We start from the raw sequence: 15,793 nt of genomic DNA, 5'->3' as shown, positions 1-15,793 counted from the left end.
TGATTTAAATATGCTTATTTCTGTCTTGAAGTAACTTGAGTCATAGAACATGGAATAGTCTTCAAATCATATAAATCAATGGAACATGGGTGCAAATAAGATTTGCATAAACTGCATGGGGAAAATACAGGCTAATTTGGAGTTCTGTATAGCAGAAGTTTAAGGGTTCCATTGAACTAAATCATATTGAGAGCAGACCCACTGAAATCAATGGACTTTGTAATACAATGCAATACAATGCAATATATAAAATATAATTAAAATCACACAGCATCCAGAGTGGTGCATTACAAATGCTACAACTGGCAGTGGTCTGCCAAGGGCCTCAGTGATGTTCAAGTGGTATATGGGGGAAAGTGTGGGAACCACTGGTCAACAGACAAGATACTGCATTTTCATTTTGTGTGTGTGTCTTTTTGCTTCCAATGCCTGCTGAAATCATGGTTATTCATTCAGGCATTTACAAGATGTTGTGTACTTAGACGGGGTACTAAGATGTAGTTGGCTGTGTCTTAGAGGCTGTTGCTCTAATAATCTGTTTTATGTTATCCTGCTTTATTGTATGATTGCATTTATTAAACGCTTGTGATGGTTTTAAAATGTTTATTATACACCATCTTGAATAGAGTGGGCTAAATATTTTAAATAAAAATACACACACACACCAAAATAATTCTTCCACCAGCCACATTTTTGCCACAAAAAATATTGCCTATCTTGTTTGAAAGAATAAAGCAGTTCACAGTATGCTGGGAAGATAATGCACTTGGATTTAAAGTGATTAAGCAGCACCGACTTCACATTAAAATCCAAATGCTACAGCTTAATTGTAGATTTTTTTATTTGTACATAGCACTTTCTCCCAAGTTCTCAAAGGATTTCCCATACATTATCACAGTAAACGTTAAATTAAATCTTTACAGAAGGGCAGCATTATAACCCCATGTTACAGACAGTAGGGAGAGGTGCAGAGGCCGATGGAAATATGTTGCCTAAGGCCACCCAATGAGTACAGGACTGAGATGTATTTGAACTATGGGCCTCCAGTCACTTAGAGCCTGTGCTTCCTTGTTTTGGCTCCTTGGTAAGAGCCCAGGTGTTTTTCCATGAACACCTTCACCATGATTCTCAGCCCTTTCCTGAACAATTTCTCCAATGATCGTTTGATAAGTTGGCTATTTATCTCCTGAATGTTGGAAATTAGCATTATTTGCATTCTCTCCTGGTTCCAATTCTTCCATTCCTCTATAACACTATTTCCTTCTTTGCACTTATTGTTTATAAAACCTTTTTATCCTTATAACCTACCATTCCAAAATAAGCGTCCTCAAGGCAGCCATGCTGTCTTCCCTTATTTCTCTGAGCTTGAAAAGGGAGACATTTTGTTTGTTCCCTGGAATGTAAGTCTCCTTTTTTTTTGCCCATGTGGGAACTGCACACCCTTAGGAGAACAAGTTGCATACATGGGTAGCAGTGTAGTGGAGGAAGATCAAAAGTTAAACCATAAAGAAAAAGAAATCTGAAAGGTTTGTTATGCCTCTGCATTTTTGTTATGCCATTGCACTATTCTATATATTATGACACAATGCAGAATGTGCTGTTTCTTCCTTTTAGATAATACAGTTATGCAAGGCCTTTGACATGGTGCTACCCAACACAGGCAACCTGAATACTACAATGCTGTTGCATTTCATTTTTTATTTTTTAGCTTCTGCTACCATTGACACTGCAGTCGCAGCAACATCACTGCCAGGCCTCCAGGGAGCATTTTAACAGATGGTGGACAGAGGTGCCATTTTAAATGTAAGCCAATCTGGGCCCCCTAGATATGAAGGCTGTTCACCACCTTCATTTATCCAAAATGTAAAGACACGTAATTCATTTATGTAGACAATGTATATAATTGATTGATTGATTGATTGATTGATTGTATTTATATCCCACCTTTTTCTCCAGTGAGCTCAAGGTGGCACACATGGTTCCCCCTCATCTTGTTTAATTCCCACAACAACCCTGTGAAGTATGTTAGGCTGAGTCTCAGTGACTGGCCCAGGGTCACCCAGTGAGCTTCATGGGCGAGTAGAGACTTGAAACTTGGGTCTTCCAGGTCCTACTCTGACACTCTAATCACTAAATCACACTAACTCTCTTCTTATTTATACCACTTCTGATTTTGAAAGACGTATCAACACTGTTGGTTTCATATATCTTTGGGCTGAAGCATTACAATTTGGGTAAAAAACAGCAGGTGGCCACTGCGGATGGACCTGAACTTGGGTCCTGTCAAGCTATACTGCTGCCCACCCACTGCCAATATGAGGGGACAGTGGTAAATGGTGTTTTGATGGCAGGTTCTGATGATGAGGAGTCTTCTGAGTCCTGGGCGCTCTCAACCAGTGCCCACCCTGTAAGACAGCTGGTGCAAGGTTTGCCATTATGACAGTCTTTTTTGAAAGGTTCTCTGGAAGGTTCTTCTACCTGGTTTGTTCTAAATTATATTAAAGTCAGTCTTCTCAACCACTCTGCACCCCTCTTAAGCGATAACTCACATTTCCCATCTACCCTGTAGACCATTTGTGCTGACAGGTTACTTTGCCATGACTAAATAGAATGCTCATTAATATGTTGTACTTAAGAGTCAGTGTAACAGAGTGACTAGATCACATATTCTGGATGTGGGAAACCCAGGTTCAAAACTGCTTATCTGAAAAAAAGCTCTTTGGACTTAGCATCAGGCAGCATAGAAGTTTGATCTGAGGTCCTTGAAGGAGATGATACAAACCACATTACAAAAGCATAGTTTAGAGAACTAGTGGAAAGATTAACAAACAAACAAACAAACAAACAAACAAACAAACAAACAAACTGAAGCCAGAAGTCTAGAAACTATCAACTCTACATGGGTGTGACATGTCAGCAGCTCCCTAAGTAATTAGGATGGCAATTTTTTCACCAGACACTTTGGGTTCCCCCTTCACTTCTTCTCACCATGCATCCACAATGCATTTCCAGAGGGCTGCAGGACCTTCTGCAGGGGTGAGGAGAGGAGGGGGAAGTTCCACTGAGGAAGCAGAATGGCAACGTTGGATGCTACCCATTGGCTTTTTCTTTCTCGTTTGTTGATATAAACTCTATTACCAGTTAATGTGCTAAGATAACATTTATAGACCCCGCCTGATCCCAGAAACAATATATGGACTTGCCCGTTGTGTTTTCATTTACCTATATTAATATGACAATATTGTGTGTCATACATATTAAATCACATATATCCCTCTTTTTCATTAGTTAATGTTTAGTGATAGACCTGTTGGCAGCACACTTTTAATTCTAGTGTAATCTTGTCCCAGAAATGTAAAATAATGTAAGGAAAGAAGAGCCAGTGGTGGGGGTGGAAAGGTAATGGTGGCAGAGAGGAAACAAACAAACAAACAAACAAACAAAAACAAACAAACAAACAAACAAACAAACAAACAAACAAACAAACAAACAGATAGATAGATAGTACCATGTGGAATGAGTCCTAGCATATAAAATCACTAAAAACTCATTTTCCTGTATTCAGGTTTACATACACTCTCCAAAATAGAACTATTACAGGTTGTTAATTCTTCCACATCCTTCTTACTCAAGATGCAATATGAGTGTTTTTAATCAGGGATGCATCTCAAACACTGACATCCAGCATTACTTACAGTAAATACAGATGATCAAAGCATGTTCTGCAAATCACACTGTGCTTTGTGTGATAGAATCTCCCCCACCCAGCTTTCTAGAATGTTTTATAGCAAGCCCACATAAATCTGTGTCACTATGGTTATGGCATGAAGCAATACCATGCATGACAATCAGCCAGGGATAAGCACCTCTTTCCCATTCTATGTTATCAAACTTTTAAGACTATAAGGTATGTGGGGCCACTTTCAACATTAGCATTTTTTGTTTTCACAACTTACTCTTGCAATGAAAATCCTTACTGCTGGAAAAACATTTTAACTATGTCTACTCATCAGATCTGGCTATGGCAAGAATCCTAAAAGTGCCTTAGCACACCAATTTCTAGCAAATAGGCACAAATTCTCCTGAAATTACAATGAGAATGACTCCCATGAACAAAATTTGTAACAACAGAAGCAACTTCCAATGTTCACTCAATTCTGATTTACCCTCTATCAAGTCACATTGCAATCTGGCCTGGTCTAGCTTTACCTGCCATAGAAGAAAACATCCTTGTTCTCTACCAAATGATTATAGGCAGGTGAAAGATGGGAGGCAAGTAAACATACCCTAGGAGCCTAAGAATAATCCCTTGCCCACACAAAGAAGTGACAAACTTCTCATTGTCAAATGTTCTTTATCTGTTGCTTGCTGAATACCTCATTAAAAATAACCAAACATTGAGATCCAGCTGAAAAATGGGAAGAGTTGTCTCTGTGTGTTCATGATTCTTTTTGCAGCTCCCAACCAACTTTCTTCAGCTATAAATTAGTGCTATTTTCATTCCAGTTGAAGTTTTCTAAATCATCCCCCCAAAATAACTATATAAGTGCAACGACTGGCAAAATGACTTCTGCTCCTTATTGTTCTGGTGCATTTCAGGAAGCAATGCCACAGAACAATGTTTCCTAGTCTTTTTGAGCTAAACTGATTACACTTTATGCACTCCCAAATCCAGTACCAGCCACGTGTACCAAACCAATGCTTTGAATTCTGTGCTGCAGCCTGCTGCTGCATGCAAGGAACTATGGGACACTAATTTAACACTGTTCATGAGTAGCCATCAGTTGCAGGGAGAAGGTTGTGAAGGCCAAAGCTCAGAATGATATCAAACTCGTAAGGGAGGTTAAAAGCAATTTTAAAAGGTTTATTTGGCTATGGAAGAAGAACCAGTAGAAGGTCCTCTACCTGGAGAAGATAGAGAAATGCTATTGGGTGACAGTGAGAAGGTGGAGCTGCTCATCACCTACTCTGCCTCTGTCTTCAGCCAAAAGGAAAGCACAGCTCAAACTGGTGATAACAGAATGAACGATGCAAAGAGGGAGCTGCAGTCCAAGATAGGAAAAGAAGTGGTAAGGGAACACCCAGCTACTTCAAATGAATCAAATATCCAGGGCCTGATGAGCTACACCTAAGGGTGCTAAAGGAACTTGTGGATGTAATCCACGAGCCTCTGTCTATAACCTTTGAGAATTCTTGGAGAACAGATGAGGTCCCTGCAGACTGAAGGTAGGCAAATGTTGTCCCCATCTTCAAAAAGGGATGGGGGAGAAGACCCAGGTAACTACTGAATGGTCAGCTTGCCATCGATAACAGGGGGGGAAATCAGCTGAGAGTGAGCCATTGCTGCTACAACATCTGAAAGGCCCAGCTCTACTACTACATTATTCATCTTCTCCATCCTGCTCCTTATTCTTTTAAATCTGGAATTGCAGTTATCTACAAAATCATTTCTGCTAAGCTCTGTGCGTTTGCATTGCTTCTTTGCAGGATTTTCTGAAGCTTCTTGCCTTCCATTGTGTGGAATTTTGGGAAGAAAACACACTGAGCGTGACAGGATTGCCCCTGACAATCATGCTGCATAAGAAGTGTTCATAACCCTGCTAGGGCTTATCCAGGAATGAAATTCTTGGTAATATATCAGCAGTGATTCCTGCTACTGGGTCACTGGGCCAACCTGAGTGGGTCCTAATTTTAGCAAAGGTGAAGTAGGCCACCTCAAGCCTCTGAATTGGAGGCACATTGAAGAGGAGCAAACTGAAAGTTACGGTAGTTTATATCTAGTACACATCCTACTTACTGAAATTAAGGAGCATTACTAACAGGTCCATTAATTTAAGTGGGTTTATTCTGAGTATAACTGAGTTGGCTACTTTATTTATTATTAACTTTTTTATCATCATGTCATTTGGACTTCCTTGTACAAACACTAAATTCCTTTGGCCATCTCTGACTTATATTGCCAGTGCAATTGTTTTTTAATGGATATACACATAATATGATTCATTCTTAATTTTATTTTGACTTCAGAACATTCATTAAAAAAAATTAAAGCTCACATTTAACTCCTGAAAACTTTATTTTACTTTTATGCATTGACACTATGATTCTAAGGCATCTAAGATACTTTGGCTTCAATATGATTTACTCTCTAGTAAGCATGTTTAGGATGAAGCCAAAGTTGTTGTTTTTTAAAATTAAACTACAAAAGCTGGAGAAGATGCATATTAAATTAACCAACAACTTTAATAAGTATGACAAAATTACATGAGAACATGTGTAAAAAATAGTTTAGAACACCAAGCCAGAAATTAAGTAACTTTTGTAAAACAGCTCAAAGGAAATAGGTTTTGAATAAATGAACATGCATTTATAGAGTTGTCTGCTGACATGAATCTCTCTACAAGAAGTTCCTATTTTTCTAAAACATTGAAACAAATACTGTAGCAGTACAAAGCCAATGATTCTAATGTCTGCACTTTGCCAAAGGAATTTCTTAGAAATAGGCAGTAACAAAAGGCAATATTGTTTTATTAGCAGGCAAAAGATGTGCTTGATAAATTTAATTGGCTTGCAGAACGCTTAGTGTTATTACTAAGTGGTAACCAAATTAAAAACATAAATATAACCCAGGGGAATAAGCAAATAATGGCAAAATATGATGATTCAAAGAAAATGCTCAGTGCTTCATATGGTATTTCCTAACTTCAGCCATATTATAAAAGCAAATTATCATTAGAAATTGTGACTGTAGACTCTAAATACTATCAATAACAGTGCTTGAGCTTTGACTCAATTAAATATATTATTTCATTTTGTAGAGAACCATTCTGGGTTGTTTTCAAGCTTTTAAATACTATGTATATTCCTGTTTTATGGCCATTTGAATTATTTACGCTTCTTCGTGACAAAACTCACAAATTCTGGTGTTGGTACCAAGGTGCTTGAGCAGCACTCGGTAGTGTCATTAGCATAATAACTTCTGAAATTAAAACCTGTCTAAAACTCTGTGGAAAGCTAACAACCAGTTCATTAACCATTCCTGTTAGTTGTTTTCAATAATGCAAAAATGATTAGAAGTTTAATTTGTTAATCACCTGTGTTTTGACTGGCAGTAGTATATGAATCTCTGCAGAAGTCTAAACTAGCCCTTGCAGAAAATAAAACATGCTAATGCTTTATTAGGCCTAATAATATTTTTTTTAAAAAAAAAAAATCTATCACACCTGGGTAAATCATTGACGATTGCACAATTAATTTCTCCTTAACTCTGTTTAAATTTACAGGCAATGAGAATACAGCAAGGAGAGTCTATCTATCATCAACAAGATTTAGTACTTCACTCACCAATCATGTGATTTGCAACATGAACCTGGATATCCCACTCATTGTAGAAAACCATCTGGCACTTGATGCACTGATAGGTCTTCTTCTAGAGGAAACAACAATGGAAAGTATTAATTAAGCAATAAATGCACATAAATGAATTCTCACAACAATTACATAAAAAAATTCAGCAAGCTAAAAATGTGGACATACTAAATATTAGTATAGAATCAGACACTATTTCTATATCTCCCCCATTTCTCCTGTTTTGCTAGTCTTACAACCCACTAGACATAAGTCACATCCACTGCAGTTGGATGTCTACTTATACATCATTTAAAAAGAGAGAAGGGGATACAATTTTGCAAACCTTTTTCTTCAACTTCCAACTTTTCTATCTAAAAAGGTATCTGCACAAAGAAAACCAGCACACTAGTGAAGATTCAGTCAAGCTGACATGCTAGATTTCTAAATGCTTAGAAGTTGTTCTGTTGCCAGTGGTCTCTTACATTCAGCTGGTAACAAGGATTGGTTCCCCACATATTAAAGAATCCATAGCACATTTCTTCACTTGATCATAAATCAAGAGAAACAGAGAAAGTTTCTCCTTAATACTCTGCAGAACGAATCCAGATGACCAGCTTACCAAGCGGTCATTGCACAGTGTTATGAGATATGGTTTGGTAAATTATATTCATCCAATGTCACATGACTGCCCAAATTAATGCGTATCTTGTTCTGCTTCTTATCTAGGATTTCCATACCTCCTGGGGGAATTAGGATCGATCTCAATATGGCCAAATTTTTTTCGCCTGGGAAGCCCCCAAACCATTTTCTAACACCACAGCTCCTACGCTGCAGTAAGATGCACAAAATGTGTCAAATATCCACAACCCTGCTCTTAGATTGCTCTGACTGATGGAGCCTTGAAGGACATTATATTAGTACAATGCATGTCCAGCCGACCAGCAAATGTCAGGACCCCCGGTGGCTGTTGCCAGCCTTACATGGCTGCTAGTCAAACAGCTAACAGGGGACATGTAACTTCTTTTTATGTATGCGTTCTTACTGTAGCGCGTTTCATTTGAATATTAGTTCATCATCTTTCCCAAAGATGGCGTATGCTTGTTTGGGGCACAGGTGGAGTGGAAGAAACCATCTTTGTAATCTGTAAATGCTGAAACCTTTATAAATGTGTGCAATTCAATGGCATATTCTTCATAGAAAGTGAGCTCCATGGCTGAGTGGGGACTGGGATTCTGGTCTCCTAAGTCCCAGACTAACACTCAAATCACTATGCCACACTGGTTTAAGCTATGTACCTGACAGCAAAATTCCTGTATTCTGAAACTACCCTGTTTAGCTAAAACTGAAGAGACATAGCTTGTTGATCTTAAATCAGTACAGTCCTGCCACTTTCCTTCACATAGCGCCAAACCATGATCTGGTATTGCTTCTGACCTTGTGTCCAGTTTTAAGAATTACTGGTAAATGTCAACAACCACAGAGCTTATGACAGTTACTGCAACACATTCCTGTTCAAGTCAAAGATTATAAAACTAGAATCTTAATACCTGAAATGTGCAATATCTGAGTAATTTATAGTATTCCCATAAAAATCCCAAAGGGAAATCTCAGAAAATTACATTTACCAGTAAATCTCAAAGCTAACTCAGTGCCTTCAATAAATGTCTAAATGTCATCTTCATTTCCATCGTAAATGTCTAAATCTCATCCTCATTTCTATCATTTGCCAGTGAAGGACATTTATAAGCCCTGGGACACAAACATCTGACATTTCCGGCTGGGCCTCCTAAAATCTTGAGAATTGCAAGTAAATATCAAGATCCACCAACTTTCATTTGCCATAGCATATATACCCTATTAACTTCATATTTCTAAATCTTTCAATTGCATACTTGCTCATTTACAACAACTGTAATTTATTTTAATAGTTTGCTTCAAGTGGCAAATACTTAGGTAGAAATATCTTTAGACTGGTGCCTTAGAATAAACCCAGCTTTAATTTAATTTAATTTAATTTAATTTGGCGACGGCTGGGGACCATTTATTTACTCTTTAAGGTGGCACTTGTAGGGATGTAGTCCATTACTTGATGCCGGTGCAGATTACAATTCAAGAGATTCATCACCAGTACCAATTCGCTTCATTTCTCACTTTGCTATTTTTAACCATTCCTGATCCAGTTCTTAGGTTTTCAAAAATAGCGTTATTGTTTACGTTCCTTATGACGATCTCAGGGCTGGTTGAAAACTCAGTGAGCCCACTGAAGTATGCATCTTGCCTCAAGGTTACTGTCTGTTCAAATGAAGATGAGAAGACGACAATGCCCCTATCCCCTTACTATTGTTTGTGGTTATTCCTTGTCAACCAGCTACCACATTAACAACTTAAATTGTCAAGCAAATCAGTAATCCATTTCATTTATTGTTCATTTGGATTTTAGGGCACCATGTGCTTATGATTCATCCACCTACCCATGCTCCCTAAAAAAACCCAGTTCACATCGCTCAAGGCATGGCTTGCAGGGTGTGCTTATGATTTTCACCACAACCTACCACACACTTTGGCCAGGGGTGGGGCGAATGCAGTTTTTATTTTTGCATGGACAAAAGCTAATAAGTATTAACCGCTGATAGGAAGATTATTATAGTGGTATAATAAAAAATGTAATATTATTATCAAAACTATATGCATCAGGCTCACATTTCAACACTCACAAAATACAGATGAATTCCATTTTTTTGCTGCATTAATAAATATAACATTTTCACATTAAGACGTAAGACAATTGCTGTCCTTTCATTGTGAGTTTGGCAAAATCACATGGAACGAAAAAATGAGAAATGGGTTAACGATAAAACAATGAATGTTAATAGTTGTTAATGGCTAAAATAGTCAACAGTGAATCAATTACAGAAGTAAATGTGAATATATATTTCAGCAGCACCCTTTTAGCAGGACAGGTAAGATCAGATGTTGCCGCTGATGGTAGCTGAATCTTAGCGGAACAAATGTTGTCATATAATTTTTTTGTTAATTGTAAGCAGGAAATCAGCAGAAAGTCACTACAAGCAAGCCTACTTCACAAAGAGAGTGGAAAAGTGGACTATGGATCAGTTTGATGCTTGGTCTGCTTGTAGCAAATTTCACCATCATCCCTACATAAGACATGTCAAGATGAGGAAAAATGTATTTCAGGTACCTGGGACTCCAAAACAGAACATGCCAGGTAGGAAAATTGCATCTACAATAGACTTTTAAATAACAACCATCAAGGTTGAGAGATTTAATGTGCCAAGTTCCTTAAAAGATGTTTTTGATACTGACACGTAGGCCAGCACACATTGCGTATATAACAATCACTCTTCCTTTTTTAACATTATTTCCCTTTAGAACTAGTTAGAAAATATTTCTTGCTCCCAGGTGCCTAACATTATATATGGCTTATTAGCATACCCCAGCATTACTTCTGATATGTGACTTTATTGAAAAACAAAGAAACGTAAACTTAATGGCTGGTCTTTTCTCTCGTTAGAACAGTAAAACATAGTGCATGTCGAGAATTGTCAACAGAAATTATGACGGATGAATACAATGACACAACGTACAAAGCTCTCTCCCCCCCCCAACTTTATTTGAAGCTTAATGATAGCAAGGAAAATCACTTGACTAAAACAACAACAACACAGCTCTTACTAGCCTCTTCAGAATGATCTGACATACTTGAATATCAACACAGACATCTTCTTTTATCATAAAACAAGAGACTGTTTTTGTCTCTGCTGCTAGATCAAACACTAGTTCTTTTTAGATTCCAAAGAGCTGCTAAAATGTTACTATCAACTTTTATTAAGTCAGCAATATACTTAACTAGACTTGTGTCAACGAACTTAAGATTTTTAAATGATCAAAAATGCTGTCATATTCAAACCTTGCAGAAGCAAACACAGCATTCTTATTTCCATCATTTTGTTTCTTTTAACAAAGCAGCAAAGGATTGACTTCTTCTGAAATCAGCAGTACACTTCTCATTTGAATGCCTGTTGGATCAGTCTCTAAAAGAAGTGGGTGCTGGCTACTGCTATGGTAGTTTTCTTTTCATTTTGTTGCTAGTTTCTCCATGCAGTGGTGCTATCTAACTCATGCTGAAGAAAGGAAAAAGGTCAAATATAATGGCAATATATATTAATATTTTTATTAAGTGTAAATTTACTTCCAAGATTTGTAGACCACTTTTCACCAAACACGATCACAAAGCAGCATACGGGGAGTGTTCTGGCTTAGTGACGGCTTTGGAAAATGTGTATTATTTGGGGTGTGTAGGTTGGCAGGTATCTCATGGATGAAAGAAATCAGGCAGGTACATTAAGAAAAATGTGTTGGTTTAAAGGGCAACATGGAAAAATATGGGTAGAGGAAAAACCAGGAAGCTCTTCAGCAACCTGAATCTGTGCTGTCACATGGACAGAGGCCCTGATCAGGAATACTATATAGCTAGAATGAAAACTACAATATAGGGTGGAGCAATGCCATCAAGATCCCAGGCAGTATCTTTCAAAAGCAATAAAGTTAGCTTTGGTGTGGAAGCCAGAAGACCACTCTGCAAAGCTGCTTGCCTGCCAATAGTTAGGGGCTGTTAAGCTGGCGTTTCATCAGCAGAAGCTAGTGGTCATGAGATATTTTTTTTCCCTGAATGAGCAATTTATCTGTAGGAGATGGGGCTTGACAGCAGGTCTCTGTAGGGACATTTGTGTGAGGGGGAAGGAAAGGTGTGTGCAGAGTGAACTGAGAGAGAATCAAACAGAGAGCAGTGAGTTGGCTGAAAGTGAATCGCCCCTGGGTTGCATGCACTCTTTCTGAGAATCAGATGTGGGGTTAGTGGAATTCTTGCCTGGTGAGGGAGTGTCAGTTTGCTTCTAATATGCTCTGCTTGTATATTTGTAAATGAACAGATATTGCAAAGACATCGTAAGTCTCCGGTGCTCTCATTCAAACGAAATTAAACCCTGTAGCACTGCCCCTGGAAATTCTCACTATTTGAGGAAGTGTGAAGTGTGTAACAGTGTGATATCTTTGTTTAGGCTTATAAACAAGTATTACTAATTAATGATGCACATCTCAATCCTTCATTCAAAATTTGCCAAAGAAGTATGCAGTTTGCCTTTACTCTGTATGTTGGAGATAAAAAAACCCAATTCAAACACTGTGACTACAACTCTCCTAACAAAATTAATTGTAGACTTATAAACTATTATGGAGCTCGAGTAAGAGATTGGCATAGATCCGCAACAGCCCATGGGATTTCCTCACTGAATACGGCGGTATGTGGCTCAAGCCTAAAAATTCATATAGAAAACTGCATAAAGGTTTTCTCCCCCTTAAATACAACTGTGATGCTAACTCCTTGTACCACTGGGGATGGTAGCCAATGCTGAATTATAGCAGTTCATAAAACAGCTCATAATATTCCTGACCAGAAAAGTTAGGTGATGTTAGAAGGCCAATTCAGTGCTGTGGTCTAATATAAGAACTCCCAGTTCTGCAGCTTTTCCTCAGGTTTGGTGAACTTGCCACTGAAAGAGGAAACCAGTTCCTTCCTCTGTGCCACCAGACCACCAGCATACAGCTTGTTTGCCCGTTCTTCACCAGAGCACTGCCACCACTCTCCAGTTAGAACATGCCCATCCTTGGGCCTGACCTCCTGATAAAATTTTTGGAAAGTGTTCCTCCAGACTGTTGCAATTTTGCAATAGGGATTCAATTGCATAGCGGCAAATTCAGATTGCACAATGAAACCTTGTGCAAAGAAATCAGGATGAACCTTCAATAATCAGGTCATGTGGAAGCTACCCTTATTAGGAATTAAACAGTCTTTTTGAAAACTTCAGTAAAATCATGTGTGCACAATTGAGCTAAAGTTAGGTACTTTTGAATTTCATCAATTTCAACGTTAGAGAGCTAAGAACATGCTAAACCCTCTCATTTAATTAGGAAGTATTTAAAGTACTTAACTTTATGCCGAATTGTGCCCTCTGCATTTAAAATCTGTCCAGGTCCACGCTTAGGTTTGACAGTACTGATATGGCACTAAAAGTTCAAATCATACTGAAATAAAGGAAATAGTCGAGAATATAGAAACATACCCTCCAACATTCCACATGAATGTTCAAAAGAGAGAATCAAAATGGATGCCTGAACATCTATCGCTTTTGTTCAAAACTAGTTTTATCTATATTTCTTTATCACCCGTTGATTCTTCTACTCATTCTTAATTCTTTCCTTTTTTCTTCCCTCCGAGTGTGGTCTTTGGAGAGAAAATATTAATCCTTTCCGGTTAAATTCTGCAAATCTTGTGTGTCTTCAAAATAGATGTTTTTATAAGGAGTTTAATGCTGTTAAGTACTTATATTGCATATTAATCTTTTCTTTTGTATTGTCTCCACAGCTTTTTCAAATCCAGGGAAACTGTGTGTGTTGCACCCTCTTTCAATGCTTTCAAATAAACTTTGTAAAAATATTCAATCAACATTTCTAGGCATGATCTCACTTTAGAGGAACTGTGCCCTTTATCTTTCATTAGATCTTAACTTTCTAGGTGTTCCTCTATTAAATCCTGATTACCATCTCTAGGAGCTTCTCCTACTGTTTAAACCAAGCTTTTAAAACATGTAATTTTCTGGCTAATCCTCATGCTCACCTAAATGCCTACCTTAACATTAGCTATCCCTTAACCTGACAATAACTCTTCGGTTTCCAAAGCAACAAACATACCTATTTAAGAGCTTCCTTTTGTCTAATATATTAATCCTAGATATGCATAGTGATAGTGCATCCAGCTTTAACTGTTTTGCTTTGCTTTGGGAGAAGCCCAGAGAACTGTTATGAGAGGTCACATAAATGCAGTTAATAAATTAACCCCACTTACATGAGAGCAAGCACCATTGAATTCAAAAAGGCTTCTTTCAGAGCAGAGTAGACACCAAACCCAAGAAAACTGGCTTGTTCATGTTGCTACCTTCCCTTGACGAGCTATTTTTTTTTTAACCAATTAAAACAAATGAGACTGGTTTCTTTTCATGGAATTTATGGCTCTCCTCTTCCACATTTTATCCTCACAACCCTGAGACATAGACTGACAGTGAATAGCCCAAGGTGGTCTAGGGAGCTTCATAGATGAGTCGTGATTTTAACCCTGGTCTCCTACAATCTGGTCTATGTGATATCCCTCCACATTCTGGCAAAAAGCCATAGAAGTAAATACAGTGGTTAAGTACTTGATTCGTTCCGGAGGTCCGTTCTTAACTTGAAACTGTTCTTAACCTAAAGCACCACTTTAGCTAATGGGGCCTCCTACTGCTGCCGCGCCACTGGAGCACAATTTCTGTTCTCATCCTGAAGCAAAGTTCTTAACCCGAGGTACTATTTCAGGGTAGCGGAGTCTGTAACCTGAAGCATCTGTAACCTGGGGCGTATGTAACCTGAGGTTACATAAGGTGGTGTAAGGTGGTGATGGGCTGTAAGCATTTTCCATTGGGCTGAAAGTTTAGTGGTGGGACCTTGTTAATAGTTCTGTGTGGCACCTTCCACCAACCAATTCAAACTCCAATCTTATCTAGGGGACTTCCTCATGAAATTTGGTGGGGATTATTTCTGACATAGTTATTGTGACATAGACCCAAACTAGAAATCGAGACAGCAGGGAACCCTCCTAAACCAAAGTTAGACACTTTTCAGTTGAGTTAGGCACTAAGCACTTACACAACTGCAATGCTTTTGTGTCCACATCTTTGCAAGGGAGGAGGATGGGAAGAAAATGAGAACAGCTTCGCCTAACCTACAGGATCTCCTTGGTCACAGGCCGCCCTCACCAGGTCTAGGCCCTACCAGCTGCTGCTCCTGCTGCTGCTGCTTTGAGTCCAAAAAGATCTGGAAAGCTCTACATTGGCTACTTCTGATTTAGAAAGAACTGTCCTGGCTATCCCTGTATTAGTAAGAAGAACTATCTTGCTGTCTGGATCGCAAGAAGAAGCTATTTTTCAGGGTCCAAGGCTAGAAGAGAGAGCTGTCCAGAGGCATGAATAGAGAAAGGGATTGGGACTGGGCACAAGGGTAACTGTTACTGCCAATCAATTCTATCAAACTTCACCTCCATCGGCCACCATTTTGTGACTGGTGGGTATCAGTAGTTTTCAGTCATCCCAAGTGGCTGCATGGGAACAGAAAGACTGAGAAGCTCTGCATTAAGGCATGTTCCCTCCTTAGCACTACTTTTCTGGCATAAGGCCCAAAGATCAAGCAGCAAGTTGGGGGGGGGGATACTTTACTTAGCGTTATTATGGTTTTCACGCAATACAACTTTGCATGGGTTCCACTTTGTAATGGAAATGCTTCTTTAAAAACATGGGTCTATTGTTTTAAGAAACTTTGTCCCAAATTTCTACTGCAA

The 15,793-nt window shown here is 38.5% G+C and overlaps 1 protein-coding gene and 2 long non-coding RNA genes across 25 annotated transcripts in view; 2 read left to right on the top strand and 1 right to left on the bottom strand.

Annotated features, from left to right (window-relative positions):
• Positions 1–15,793, bottom strand: part of ZNF521 (zinc finger protein 521) — a 297,889-nt gene that overhangs the window by 140,953 nt on the left and 141,143 nt on the right. For 16 of the 22 annotated variants that reach the window (XM_083748212.1, XM_083748213.1, XM_083748201.1 and 13 more), the window contains one exon: positions 7,345–7,429. In XM_083748212.1, coding sequence (XP_083604338.1) covers positions 7,345–7,429 — 85 coding nt within the window. The remainder of the gene's footprint in view (positions 1–7,344; positions 7,430–15,793) is intronic. The other 6 variants (XM_083748205.1, XM_083748208.1, XM_083748203.1 and 3 more) reach the window with 1 other exon arrangement.
• LOC310848804 lies at positions 1,704–7,375 on the top strand. Its single transcript, XR_014566624.1, has 3 exons — positions 1,704–1,803; positions 4,722–5,226; positions 7,284–7,375. It is a non-coding gene; the product is annotated as an uncharacterized lncRNA (long non-coding RNA).
• LOC310848796 lies at positions 7,440–14,954 on the top strand. Of its 2 annotated transcripts, none has more exons than XR_014566614.1 (3): positions 7,440–9,157; positions 10,395–14,609; positions 14,851–14,954. It is a non-coding gene; the product is annotated as an uncharacterized lncRNA (long non-coding RNA). The 2 variants fall into 2 exon arrangements; XR_014566615.1 differs by having other exon boundaries at positions 10,392–14,609.

This window comes from Podarcis gaigeae, assembly GCF_964106915.1.
Source record: "Podarcis gaigeae genome assembly, chromosome: 7".
In the NCBI taxonomy this organism is placed as follows: Eukaryota; Metazoa; Chordata; class Lepidosauria; order Squamata; family Lacertidae; genus Podarcis; species Podarcis gaigeae.
The sequence above is the reverse complement of the archived record's forward strand: the minus strand, read 5'-3'. Positions and strand labels throughout refer to the sequence as shown.